The sequence below is a fragment of the Ambystoma mexicanum genome, chromosome 4q (genome assembly GCF_040938575.1).
Source record: "Ambystoma mexicanum isolate Mex_15411 chromosome 4q, UKY_AmexF1_1, whole genome shotgun sequence".
NCBI classification, from domain to species: Eukaryota; Metazoa; Chordata; class Amphibia; order Caudata; family Ambystomatidae; genus Ambystoma; species Ambystoma mexicanum.
In genome coordinates, this window is record NC_090928.1 from 916220850 (window position 1) to 916236173 (window position 15324).

General features: G+C 41.5%; 1 protein-coding gene across 4 annotated transcripts in view; it reads left to right on the forward strand.

Annotated features, from left to right (window-relative positions):
- HAAO (3-hydroxyanthranilate 3,4-dioxygenase) overlaps positions 1-15324 on the forward strand; it is an 840136-nt gene that overhangs the window by 724515 nt on the left and 100297 nt on the right. For all 4 annotated transcript variants that reach the window (XM_069608470.1, XM_069608472.1, XM_069608471.1 and 1 more), the window contains one exon: positions 7628-7696. In XM_069608470.1, the coding sequence (XP_069464571.1) occupies positions 7628-7696 (69 nt within the window). The remainder of the gene's footprint in view (positions 1-7627; positions 7697-15324) is intronic.

Below are 15324 nucleotides of genomic sequence, written 5' to 3' on the forward strand. Positions count from 1 at the left end.
GGTCGAGTGGTTCAGGTAGGATGTAATGATTGGTAGATACTCTACGCTATCCTCTGATGAGGGAGGATTCAGGTACAGTGTGTTGAAATGTTCTTTGCACCTTGCTTATTGCCTCGGTTAGATCAAGTGGAATATGACAAACAATAGACACCTTTCCCTATGCTTGAGATTTAGGATGGCTGTGTAGGAGGATTCCAGTAAAGGGAGCCTCTGATATGCCAGACACGCTGGGTGTCATGAAATGTACTCCTTGGTCGGTAGTCCAAGAGTAATATAGACATGGTGAGGGTGCTAGTAAAGAATTTAAAAAGGAGCGACTCTTCTCTGGAATTCTTTTGTTCATCGTTCATTAATATGTCAACACTTCTAACAATATAATCATGTGCTTCTAGGGGGCCCACTTAATAGATTATATTTTGACACCTCTACCATCATTAAACTGTCTGATAATCTCCCTTCAACAAGAGCACCTGTACTCTTTCTTGCAACTCCCCTCTGTAGTCCTTTTCACTCTCATCCCCAACCCCAAGGCATATGATTTCAAGTATCTTCACCAAAGGTAATACCCTCCATGCACAAGCTTGTTACCCAGTGTGCAAATATATCACTGACTGTTTCGCTGTTGCTGGTCTACAAGGCTAAATTATTCACATTCCAAGACAACACCGTTTTTGGTGTGAGCTATATAAACTGCCATTGTTACCATTGGAACCAACACAGACAACACATTCTCCAAGCACAGTATTTTCCACTCAGCTATGAGTTATCAGTAGGTCTATGTTCCTGCCATAGACACCTTGTGTAACATGAAGGGCCCAGGCTCATATCCTGATAAGATAGCTCAGCCGTTCAAGTGCTCTTCTGAAGAGATATCAAAGTCATTGATGCACCTCTTCACAGAACAGGCAACGTTTCATGATCTGGAAGTGTATTATGCTGTGGCCCAACTATTTCTAATCTCCAAAAGATTTGTAATTCTGCTCCTAACTTTCAAAAAGTTCCTTATTATCCACAGTCATGGGGTCCCCTCACGAGACATCGGAATGTTACATTGACCGACACCAAGACATCACCTATTACCCTCTTAGGTGGGACAATGATCCTTTAAGGAAAATGGCTGGCACCTTAGGGGGACACTGAGTCAACTCCTCAACAAACCCCCAAAAAATGGAAAATTCCTAAGTGCTCTCTACCCAACTTAGATAGCTTGAATGTCTCTCTAGCCAGATCCATATTCATGGAGAAAGAACACATATATATATATATTGATTCACCCACAGGCACCTGCAGCCACAGAATACTGTATATCCTTCTACTGATTGCCAAACATTCTTTGGTAGAAAATAAATTATTTCAAAGCCTCAGAAAGATGCTCCTCAACCCCTCAGTGAATTCCCCTGATACAATGTTGCAGGTGTGAGGTTTTCTGGTAGTTTTTTTTACCAGCAAATGAGACAAAGTTACTAACCTATTGTCTACCAGTAGAGCACACCAAAAGAAAATACAACGTTGCAAAATACCAAAAGACAGTATTTGTTTATATCCAGGAGAACTGCAGACAGTATACCAACTGCAAGGGCTTTTCCAGCACGCAGTTTACATGCTAGGGAAACAGGGGACATGGGTCTTTCACAGGTAGCACTAGAGAGTGGCAGAAATGGGTGAGTGGATTCCAAGATTGCAGGCAGACCAAATAAAGCCTTGGTTCTTCCTCGTAGGCCCAACATCAGTCCAAATGCACAGTAAGAAGTCAACTGATACCAGTCTGGCCATAATTGGAAAACAAAGAAACAGTCCCTTACCGGGATTACAGCTCACAGAAAGGATATATCCACATATTCAGTACATTAGTGAAGGTGTTTGGAGGGAGAAGGTTCGAGGAGAGTGGTGAGTCTGAATACTGTAAAGAGGATGTTGGAGGAGAGGTACAGAAGGCTGGGTGAGGACACATATTAAGACATAATTGATATTTGTGTAGTTTCTAGGGCCACATTTTATGACCCCTCAACTGTTTGCTTTTTTCCCTTTGTGTGTGCATTTTAATTATTGTAATGCTATTCTCTAGAAAGCCAGAATTAATGTGGCAGGTTGGAGTTGGCCTTTGGTGCCTTTAGGACTAGTTTTCCTGTGGGTTCAAATGTCTGGTTACCCCTTGCTTTGATGTGTGTGGTGCTGACCACTTGGTCTAGTAGTTTCCATATATAACAAGGGTGGGTTGTGCCTTTAGGGCACTGTGGTAATGTGGGCAGTCAATAGGCGATTGTATCTGTGTTGCTAGGCTATCTGATTCCCTTTTTCTGCCCCAGGGTCATTTTATGTTGGTTGCTTAACTGTGATAGTGGGCCCACATAAAGGTATTGGGGCGAGTAGATTCCTCAAAGATGTTTACTGCCTGCATAATATTCTGTATATTGTGTAATGTTTTTTATGTGCTAAACACCTTTTTCTTCTGAAAAGATCTATATGTGCCAAATATTAATTACTATTTCAGTATGTTAGTGTTGTGTGTTTTTTAAAGATAAGTGTAGGGCCTAAGTGTGCCTTTGTGTCAGTCTGCTACCCCTACCTGAATGTGAAGCCTTTTTCCTCTGTCCAGAAAGCTTACCTTTAGGAGAGGCATGGTTTCCCTTTCTTGCAAGGTGTGTTAGCTCCCTCCCCCCAATTAAGGTCAGTAGTTGTACACATATTAGAACTGCCTAAACACCAAGTAAGGAAGAGCTTGAGGGGGCTAAACACCCAGGAGGATGACATAGGCGCACCAAGATAAAGAATTGGGAAGGGAAAAAGAGCAGATTTGTGGTGGTGTTGATGATGAGGAGGGTATTAATAATGATCATGAGGTTGGTGAAGGTGAAAATCAGGGGATTAATAGAGTGTGCAAATCCTTTAGGGGACTGATGGAGGAAATGTGGCAACTAGGGGTGGTGGTTGGTGATACTGAGTAATAGATTGCTTATAGGGAGGAGGCAGTTGAGGAAGATATGGAAGGGAGTGGAGCTATTGAGGAGGATGATGGACATACTGGTGAAGTTGGTGATGGTATGGAGGAGTTTGGAAATAATCTGAGAGGAGTTGCTGAATGCCAGGAAGTGGTTGGTGAAGAGATCTACAGTAAGCATTTGTTGACATTGAGATGGACGATCATGGTGAATGTCTGGACACAAACTGTGGCAAGGCTACGGGGGACAGTGATGATCAGTTGTGTGAAAGAAACCAAGAGGTTTTTGGAAATAGCCAGAAGGTTGGCGTTTATAAGAAGGCAGAAAGGTAAAAAAGGCAATTGTAGGTTCGGAGGAGGTTATGGATTGAAGGTAGAGAGGTTTCCAGTTATTGGCAAAAAAGGTTTGGAGAGGAAGTTGGGGATGTGAAAGGAGTAGAGGAGGAAGAGGAAGAGGAAGATAGTGTGATCAATGAGGTTCCAGCATGCCAGGCTTTGCCTAAGCAGGAGGTAGAGGTTGGAGGAGGAATGAGTACCTGACAGGGAGAGGCTCAAAGAGATGGAGGAGGGGACCAAAAGTGTGAACCTCAGAGGAAGAAAAAAAGAGGTCAAGGAGACTCAGTCTATGGAGACACCAGATGTCCTCGTCCATGGATTGGCTGATGACTAATAGACCAGTTCCTCGCTGAGGGTGGGATATCAGAGAATGAGTTAGAAGCCTTCCTGGCAAAAAATTGCAGCTCTACTTCTCCCTCCTCAAAACATCACAGAATAGCTCACAGGCTGTACACACAGCATTGGAACTAGTCTACTAAATGTTTAATTCGAGAAGCATATACATTTCTGAAATGTTTCCTACCTACTCAGTATGTATAGTCAATGTATATATTCCCAGCCCTCAGTATCTACAAATAATCCGGGCTGTGGTTTAATCTATTTCCCTTTATAGTATCGCTCCCCTCAGGATTATTTCCCCTCTATATCATACTTACATATGAATTACTTTTTGCTGTCTCTCAGGCAGGTGGGCACCCTCTTAAGGACTGGCTCTAACCTCACACTCTAGGAACTGGTGGGCATCAGTCAGCAGGATCGGTTCAGCATTGCTTCACAGTTTTTCTGCTGTCTTTCCACTGAAGAAGGGCTGGGACTTTAATTCCTGTTGGCTTCAATTACATTGCTCTCCCTATAATCCATGAATGGGTTCAAAAGAAAATCAATCAATTCCATCTCCTTCCTGTTGTTATCAATTCTCCTATCTCACGTTCTTCTTTTTCTCTGTCAGTGAGTGAGTGAGCAAATGAGTGTGTACCCAGAATCTATGGATTTAACTTTTATAGAACAGAAACCACACCCGTTTGAGATGTGTATATAATTTGTCTAAACTAATTAGTCAATATATGTGATTGGACAGTCTTCCGAAAATGACATCATTTTAAATTTGCCACTCCATTGTCTTTGAGCATATTAATGAAGGGGGCATTCTGATGGGAGTAACTTTCAAACCAAGTTCCCCTCCTATTTGATGTGATGTAATCTTGAAGATTCCTGGATTAAACAATAGTAACTTTCTGAAACAGCATGTTCTACACATGTCATCATTTTACCAATAGATTCCCCAGATTACCCTCTGTGGATTGGATATAATGATGCAATTTTCATCTTGATACAATTTAAGGTAAATGAGTTAGACATTTGGGCTTTTTACACGATGAGACTTTTACACAAAAATTATATCTGAAATGAATAGGATCGCCAATATGGATGCTAGGTTATATGAATCACTGGTGCCATTTCTGCGTGACAAAATACACATTTGCCTAATTTACATAATGATACTAACATCACTAACATTTAATTTAGGCTCCATCTAATAGGTATTTTAAAGCAGAACATTTCATAAAATTGTGCTCTCTAGGAGGTGTCGTAAAAAGGTTATCTACAGAAATATGAATCGATGAATCCATTGTCATTTGAAAAATGCATTTCTTTTCTCTCTCTGCCACTTTACACATTACATGTCAGTCTTTCGTTTTTTTGCCCAGTACCAAAACACCTGATATCCATACTATTAGTTCATAGTTGGAGTATTTATGACTTAGAGGCCTGTCGCCATGATAAAGACCTTTGTAGATTAAGCTGTTGGGGCCATTGATGACTTTGGTCCCACCTCCTATGAGTGATCCCAGGACTTGGCTGCCCCTTTGAAACAGAACTCCAGTCCTAAATATCAGATGAGATGAGAGGGAAACACTGGCCAACCTGAATTCATTGTAAGTGTAAGATATTTAAGCCCAAGCACATAGACAGATGCATGCCATAAATGGGACATGTGGACTTGATTGCCGAGCCTGTTTTCCTGAGCAACAGTTCCAGTGATAGTCATCAGATTTTATTGCTCAGCCCCAATAGAGTTTCATTTCCTTGAGAGAACAAAGCCTCTCCCATTCCAACTTGTAGCTGGGGGTTTTTGGAAAGGAATAATACCACAGGTCAGTTCAAACCTATAGATGGTGCTTGATTCAGAAATGTAGCACTTAAAAGGGCTCATTACGAGTTGACCAGTGTGGTAATAACGTGCTGGTATTAACATATACCAGCCATTACTGCACTGGCCAACTATGGATTTGCCGGTAAGGAGGTGGATTGACCTTGAACTAACAGCAGGCGATCATTATGCTACCTAACTTGCAAAAATTGCCAGTATTTCAGGCGCCAGTAATAGCAGCACTTGTAATGCTGGCAAAATCCCCCATGGAGTCCAATGAGACTCCATGAAATGTGGACTTACACTGGCTACCATGACACGTAAACTAGTGGACATTCCACCGGACTGACTGGTGGTATATGAAAAGCCATTTGCTGGTATTATGGTGGATCTACCCCTAGAATACCGGCACACTTGTAATGAGCCTCTGTGTGTTCTCCATGGGGTAATAGTCACTTTAAAACAGAACAACACTATTACATTGAATTGGCTGATCAAAATCCTGTCCAAGTCACATCTTTTAATCTTAGATTGAGCAGTTTTCAATGTTAGTGAAATTAGCAAGATACTTTCTGGTACTTAGAAAAATTCATCTTGGGCCTTGTCAATAATGTTTTTATTTTAGAGGGGCTAAAAACATTGCCCAGGTTCCTTGCACGTGTGTTCTTCAGATGCAGGCTGCAGCTCACATGTTTCTTTTTAAAATGACACATTGTTGCATATGCAGGATACATTTCCCTACACCACAAATCTTACTTTTAAATGTAAGCCTGAACCTAACCCTTACAAATATTCCTATACCTATCTTGGTTTAAACCAATAACATTAACATTTACAATAGATTATTTGAAACTGGCATTCCTGGAGAAGAGTGTAGCATTGCTGTGGTGTTGTGGCTCCATCTGCTTCCCTGTTCATGAAAAGAACACTCTAGCTTAATAGCTCTTTGGGAAAAGGGGAACTTGACTAATACTCTCAACTGTGATTTAAGATTACAATGAAAGGCCAAATGGTTGTGGATCATCAATGGCATTCTGGATGATAAAGAGGCGCATTTAGCATTATCTTGTAGTTCATGACTGAAACTCTCTAGACCCCTATTATTCTTTTGAAATACATATGGGTCCTTCAAGTTCTGGCCTAACATGATGATTTCATTGATGCCAACTTGTCAGATAATTTGGCAGGGACAGGTGTTTGAATTGATGAAGCAAAACACATTCACTGACACGTCTACTTCTGAACTGCATCAGACTGTGATTAAATTCAAACTAATTATCCATTGACTTAATCTAAAAAGTGGGCAAAGGAATTGAATAGATCTACATGGCTTCCATCAAGGGAAATCATAACTATTTAATGGCATCTTAATTAAGGTTGTAAGACTTTAAAAAAATGTTCACTTACTGTATATTATACAGCATCTCGGGTGCCTACATGGTTCTAACTACCCCTGCTGCCATCAAAATGGGCGCAATTTGACAGGTGAATAATCATCCTCAAACATGTTTTCACTATTTGCAAAGCAATATATCAGACTTCGCAGAAATGTGATTACAGAGGGAAATGTAGCAATGAGGTAATTATGTTAGGTTCAAAAGGAATGGAGAATGCTGAGGCAAAACAACATTGTCATCTTTTTTTCAATATGGATTTCCATTGCAGCAAGGAGAGAGTAGTCCTGTTTCACAAAGATGTGTTCTGGAGTGAAAGAGGAGCTTCCCGTGAACATCTTAGATTTACACCTGCTCCCTTATACCTGATAACAACTCCTCCACCATATTCACAAATATAGATATGCCTTGCCCATCCATATACATGCAAATGTGATTCACAAAGCCTAAATGTAGGCAAAATCTGAAGATTACTGGAGCATTTACGAAAAAGCCATGAGCACATCTTTGTGAATCGTATATCCAGTCCTGGAAAGCCCATTCATTTACTAAAATGTATACTTTTTGTAGTTCAATTGAACACTGACAGATGTTGTATAACTATCTGTTCACCCCGCATTAAGGTTGTTGTGGAATCTGACATTAAAAGCAAAATGGAAAAACAATTTAGTAAGATTGAATAAAAGTTTGTTCCTAATCAAAGTAGAATAAAATAGTTGAAATGTTAAAACGAAAGAAGACAATATCCTTAACATTTGAATAGCAGAAAATGCTTTGATGATTTCTAACCTTTTTTTTTCTTTTTAGGTTGTTTTATATGGGCCAGGAAAGAGTGATGCAATGAACTCGGAAGTAGATATTTGGATATGGCAATTGGTATGTGATTATAAAATGGTGTCCACGATAGTCACTCTTTTAGCACTAATCTGTTCTCAGCATAACTAATGGATTCTTGCTACAGAACCAATGAGATCCAAATAGGATCATTGAAAGCCTGTATATATCTATGCACATAGACCTCTGGGATGCCACTTGTTCTGTCTTGGCACACCTCCAAAGATGCTGCAACCCACCTTAGCACAGAACTACCAGGCAATCATTTTAGTGGGAGTGGTTTTTTTTATGAGAGTTTTCAGCAACTCTTCCCAATGGATTCATGTATTTTCATTGACAGCCTTTTTATTGTGGGTATATTGTTCGGTGTGAGATCTTTTCGCAAAGATCTTTTTGCAAAGCTTTGAAGACCCATCTGTTTTAAGTAACCATAGGAGAATTATGCCAATGCTTAGCAATGTAATTGTGTATATGTGTATAGTACATCTCTTTAGTTTGAAGCTCTTTCCCCTTAAGGTTAATGTTACCTTTGTAAGCCACGTGTTTTCTCATATACATTTTGTTTCTGTGTGTTTGTTTTTTTGTCCTAATTTTTGACACCCTCATAAAAAGGCTCACTACTTGTTCTCATCCTTATGCTATTGTACAGGCACCTTTCATGGGAATGCTTCAGCCATCTGTTATTGTGTTATTGTAAGACATTTCTGAATGAAATTGACATCCAAGTTCTTCAGATAAATACAAATACAAATAATTAAAATGATAGAGCATATAAAATGAATCGTAACATCTATGAACATGTTTAGTAAACCCTGCAGTAAACGTCAGATGCTCTGAGTTGCTTCGCTGCCTTCTGTCCACACATGCACCTGCTTTGTCTCTGGACTGTGTCAAAAGTGTCTCGCCCCTGCCATCACAATTGCATTCATAACTCGCACTTGATCCATGCTCCCTTTCTTCCCTAGGAACCCATTTCCACATTCTGGACTGGAACCTCCAGTCCAGCAATCTCCACTAATGTCCTGGCCAACATGCCCATCACCACATGTGTCTCCTTTCTTCTGTGCCCTCCTGCATCAAATCACTCTTTACTTGTTTCACCATTTGGAATTGCCATGCTTCTCCCTAATTTGTTGACCATATTTGAGTCAAAATACTGTAGCGCCCCTTCGCAACCTTCAAAGGTTGCTTCACTCCTACCAGATTGCCCACTTTAATTGTCTGGTAGTATGCAGTCCCTGGCATAGTAAATCAAAAATTCAAATATGGTGAAAATTGGAGGTGTGGAAGGGGGATTTTTTCTCTTACAGGATCATACTTTAGAAGGAGTGTTTTACCTTTCTAATGAGATCAGACAATGTCCCTTTCCATAGTTGCTATTATTTCTTCTATTTAAGCAGACTCTTCTAGGCCACCATTTTCCATGTTGGCTGTGGAAAATGATTGCTAGTTATAAACAGAACTGTGCACAAACGGCTGCCCATAAGCCCCTTTGTCATTCGAGGTAACTGGGACAAGGCCTTTGGACTACAGCGAATGAATCACACTGGCATAGGCCAGATCAGACAATGAGTCATTCATAGAAGGTGGAAGTGATTACAGGAGTGGAGGCCATATGTCCCTCGCTTGAGTGGGCGAGACCGGAAGTATATCTATCCAGTTATGGTGAACCGGGAATTGATTTCTATATAACATCTAAGCATAGATATGGAAGACAGACTAAAATATCTGCATGAGTAAGGGTTTTTTTTAAGGCAGGAAGCGGGATAAATGTGATAGAAGGTCTAGTCTAAATGTTCTCAATGTTTCCATGGTAATGTGGTCAGTTCACCGTAAAGGGAGCAGGTCTGGAGAGCGGGTCACTTCAGTTAGGAGGGAATGGGTTAATGGATGGGTTGCTGTCTCTTTGACTTGCAAGTCAACCAATAAATCAATATATATATACCGTCACCAAAAATTAGACTGAGAGTCTAATTACTCTGACAACTTCCAGGTCTCTCACACAATTTTAGCAATCACAATGCATCTTATTTGTCCTACACATTCCTACGAACCTCCTAAGTATCCTTCGAGTTGCACCCTTACCAGCTAAATGGCTTATCAATGTGGGCTACTCTCCTCTGCTTTAGTAATTCAAAAGGGGAGCCCTATGTCACAGAGTGGGGCGCAATATGATAAGATCAAAGCGTACCACTTATTGCATCATTAACAGGCCCACATTTGCCACTGCCTATTGAATACACCCCTTGTTTTTTTTAAATTTTTTTATTGGCCTTTACATCAACCCATTTTACTGTAGATGGTACAATACCATTCTCCAAGTTTTTATAACCATATCTATCAAGAATAAATGCATTTCTCTCATTGTAAACTGGATTCCAGTGTCCGTCATGAATGTCTCTGGGGCACCCACTCTCCCAAACAAATCACACACAAGGTTGATAAAACCCTTAGTGGTTGTCTATGCCATGAACCCTGTCTAATACCATCATGGATTGACAATCAATGACCACCAAGGAGTGCCGTTCATCCAGACTAAGCCACTCAATTGGCCCCACAAAATCAACAGCATTCTGGACCTATGGCATGTTAGGCCCGTCTACAATCTCAGGCTGCACATTCCTGCACCCAAGTCCCTTATCTGATGTGGAATAAACTTGTTCTCATGCTTGTCAGAGGCACCCACCTGTTATCCTCTACCTACAATTCCTCTTGCACTTTAACAAAGGGCTGCAATTCACCTTCGGCACACCATTCCCTGCATCTCACGTAATTCATGTACTGCATTACCTCTTTAAACACCTTGTCCTATGTTGCGACCAATCGTCAGTCTTCATCCGGCATATCATTACTAAACTACCCAAATCTGTAACCATCTCCCTTTGTAAACAAGATAGCTCCGAGCAGCACAGCTTTGATCCCTGGTTCCAAACCTAGGGCCTGGAGTCTGGCATGAAGTGCGTTATAAAAAACAATGTAATTGTGTTGTTCACACTTACTCTGTTGGGTTTGCCTAAGATCAATCACGTCTGCTCTCATCTTACCCTTCTACTCTGCCTCTTGCATCTCCCTGGACTCTTGCCTACAATCCTCTTTACCTTATCCTCTTTACCTTATGCTCAAATTTCTTATAACATGTAGTGGAAACAGCAGCTTACACCTAGTCAAAGTACTCTATAGAACATACTAAAGTTTCACACAAAGCTTATTTGCAGGGCTGTTACTCATGGGTCACTGTGGCCACAGCAGTAACATTACAGATTAGAAGCCATCAAATTGGGAGTAAACCATGTGGCCAGTTTGGCTAGACTCTCTAATCTGTTGAGCATAACAGAGGATTTTGGATAAGCATTATCAATGCCTTAGTACTATTGAAAAGATTGTGGTTATGTGGTGGCCATGTTGAAGGTAAGCATGGAGGTATGTAGAGCCAAAGCATCTATGTATTGACTTTGCATAGAACTACTGGAGGGTGAGATGCAGCATAGTCCTTCTCAGAGTTGAGACCACCTTATCAGTGGGATGGTGCAACGCAGCTTCCTCAGGTGCCATTGAGCGCCGCCTGTCAAATTGCATAAAAGTTCATCAGTCTGTAATGGCACTGCCAACGTATGTTCCTCTCCTATCAGTGGGTAAAGCTTGCACAAAAATCCGGGCTCTGCAATTTGACCCGGCTCTGTCTATTCCACAAGTAACTTATCCTTGATGTTGGCAATTAGGAGCCCCTTCTTTGCCATTTTCCTGAACTGGCATACTGTTGACCTGGGTTTGATGGAGGTAGAATTAGCCTTTGAAAACTGCATTATGCAGGTGACATGCTGCAGCACCTTCCTCTCTGCCTCTTGGTCAAGGCATTTGCCCTTCGGTTCCCATTCTTCTGCTGCAGACTGCACTGTCTGCTGAAGAATCTTGTAAACAGGAAGGAGAATGGGGCGGGTTCCTCTTACCTGCAGCTTTCTTACTGTGGCCCCTTTGCCAGGTCTCCTGAATCAGGGCCATAGACTAAGAGGCATTACACCGCCTACATTTGACTTTCTGGTGCAAATCAATAATACTGTGGAGGATTCAGTCATAATATGCAACTTGCCTGGTAACTGTGCCGAATCCTACACTTACCTGTCTTCAGAACCCTGCGCCCACCAGCAAGCCACTGGAAGCCTATCTCGTTACAGATTTGGGGGTTTTATTCCCTAATGAAAGAGGCATCACCCATCGTGTCCTTCCCTATTGTCATCTCATCATGTCGCCCGGTCACTCCACCCAGTGGGTCATGCTGGAGGCCTGCAACTATGGACCCTGAGCCCCAGGCCCTATGGCCCAACTCACAGTATCATGGGCCCCAAATTATCTAGGCACATAGCGGCGGCGGTCCACGACCGCCCCCCCCTCCCCCCCCCCGGGGCCCAACATAGGGGAGGGGAACCACAATGTAGAAAAAAGACTCCTTCCATCATGCCTCCATTCTGAAAAGGCTGGCGTGCAGCCAATCATGCAGGATGTTTGTGGAGGTTGCTTGCTTTATACTTCTCTGGGAGGGGGGGGGAAAACTAGAGCAAATTAAATATAGCAAGTGTGGCACTTCAGAGATGTAACGACAGTGACGAGGAAGAGGAGGACTTGGTGTAATGAAGATAGACGTAAGTAATCAGAGCATTATTGCAAATGTGATGTGCATGCTTTTGACCTCAGTGTAAATATTGTACATTTTCACATACTTGTTTTCATTGCAAATATATATGGAATGCGTTGACGTGGACAACCATCATTTATATTAAATATAAACGAACCTTATGTTATGATCCTTTCCTCTTAAAGAGAACATTAAAATCGAAATCAACTCATCTTAATGATGGACTAGAACATAGACATTATATTTCGGACGCCACAAAAGCCTCCATAGCATAATCACAAAACCTGGCCTAGAATTATATTATCTTGGAACACGTCCATTATGACAAGAGGGTAAAACAGGTAAAATTGAATTGTAATGTCCTATGTCTACCACTAGATGGGGCACACGATTTGGGTGACAAACCATACACTTCAGAGCGTGGTTTTCTGCTAGAAATCTGTTTCCGGTGAAGGTCACAAAAGAGCTAAGTGCAAAGAAAGACAAAAACGCTTTTACAACAAAAGCTTGACAAAGTTTGCTTATTTAACTGGCGGCTCATAATCCAAATAACACGTCATTTGTAGACTCCTTCCTTTATGGTTTTACCCCTAAAACCGGATATGTTTGTGACTGAAGGATAAAGCAAAAACATATTTGCATGCCTTCATTCGCGTATTGTATGTAAACACATGTACTTGATTTTAAACATCTACACGTATTGCATTATTGTGATTCATAAGCCTCCTCGGGCGTGTTTTACATTACTTGGGGTATATTAGCAAGATTTTTTCATTACTATTCAAGCAAAATTTGTGTTTGAATTATCCGCGAGGGAAGGGGAGACCCGCTGTTTGTAGGCCAGGGCACAGCGTGTGTTGCTAAGTGATGTAATGAGTGCAAATAGCATGGAGTGGGACGAGTAATCATTTTATAGCTTCCACGGCTGCAGCACATCATGATAAACCTACTTGATTCACTTGTAGTAATCCTTGATTTAGTTTAGTGTGCTGACGCATCATATGCACGCCCGCCAATGCAGTAGAACGTAGCTTTTCAGAGGAAAATGTGAGCCTTCTGTTCTTTGTATTGATTACTTACAAAAGACCCAGGATCTGATTTACAAAGCGTTTTTCAATGGCATACAAAATATCACATATTCTAATTTTCCAAAAGTATTTGTGTGACTGTGTGTACGCATGCGTGTTCATGCGTATGTGTTTGTGCATTTGTCTAGGTAGTTAAGAGATTTCCAGGAATCTATGCAGCAATTCAGCTAGGGGTAGGCATTGCCATCTATCTGGCACCCCATTGCTGACCCTGGTGCCTTCCCAATTCCCTTCCAGCAAAGCAAGTGATGGGCTGAAGGAACCAGTTGGTTGGTCAAACAACGCATGATCGGTTGTGTCTGGCCATAGAATGAGGCCATACAGAAGTGTTAAAATGCTTGAAAGGTTACGTCACTAATACAGCCAGACGACCCCCATAAAAATCTGGACCCAGTCCTTTGCCATGTTCCCGGGCCCAAGCACCACCTGCTATGAACAGAGCTAACCAACTGGTCAATCAAGTTCCATGTAATCAGCCAACATAAAGAGGGATGCAGTGCAATCAGGAAGACACCCATTTGCCTGGTCACCAGCTGGGCCTTCCCCTCTTTTCCACCAAAACTCTAGTAGCAGGACTTGCTTTATGGTATGCACTGGATTACTTGTGATAAAATGACTTCTGCTCTGTATGAGTACAGGGGTGAGTAGTGAATAAACCACCTACTCAGCTCTTGCACTTCTACAAACCAACCGTGATCCCAACCATAAAGTTAAAACAGGTACCGTCAAGAGACATAACTCCTTTGCCTTTTGTGGTAACATGGGCAGAGGGAAGGTTATTGGAAAAGGTGCGCTGGGAAGCCCCAGCATATGCATATGCGGAACAGGCAGAACGGGAAATCCTGCACCCAATCACAGAAATAGTCAAAGGGAATGGCAAAAGCCTGCTTTATTAACAATCCAAATGAAGTAGGGACATCAATAAGTGCACAAGTCTCAAGAGCTCTCCCAGGTTTCAATACAGAACAACATATAAATGATGAACACGCCATGGTTGACGTATGACTACAATCTTAGTTACAAAAACCTACAGGGTTGGGGGATTGGTTAGGGGAATTGTATGCATATACAGAATTGGGTATAGCTATCCGATGACCCCACCATAGAGCATCCCTACATTGATGAATGTAAAAAAGACATCCTCTCAGCAATAGGAAATTGGCTAATGCAACATGTACTGGGTGGCATCACATTGGGAATTTTGATTGGTTGGCACCTCTCTTACCAACCTTGAGCCCTTGGCAAGTCATCAGAACATGAGCAGAAATAGGAGTAGGGGGAGAGAAACCAAGGAACTGCTTTCTTCTAATTAAATAAGACACCATCCCTGATTTCCTAGGCTATGATCCAGGGCATCTAGCTTTGTACTTGGTCTTGTAAGGTGCCTCTGTTCTGGGAATTTGTGGGGCGTCAATGCAGGTGCCTATCAGTGTCTGGAGCTAATGAATAGGCTGCGTCTTCCAATTATAAGTCACGTATGAGAATACCACATTTTGAATTACTTTACTCTGCTTTGACTATGATTTTGGCTAATATTAATGCAAGTTTTATTACCCTCTCTTGCTACTTAGTCAATGTGTCCCTTGTACAATATTAAGTTTCTAATTAATCAGAACCTGGAATTCAAAGGCTGTTTGTTCCTTACTTAATCTAAAAGAAATATGTCTTTTGCCTTGGGAATTAATATCTTCATTTTTCTTCGGAGTCATCCAAAACTCCCTTATTTCACAGTAACCTTGGAAAGTGGGCGCGCAGCCTCTGTCCATCCTGAATCTGTATTTCAGCAAGTCAAACCTGCCTGCAGCTTCATGGCTTCTGATTCAATCTAATGCGGCTCGGTTGTCCCTTTAGAAAAGATGGCCACTCATTACTGTTGAGTTTCTATGTTAGCAAGTTATATGTGTATTTCGTTCATGTTGCGTTTCAGCATATATATTGGTTAGGTTATATTC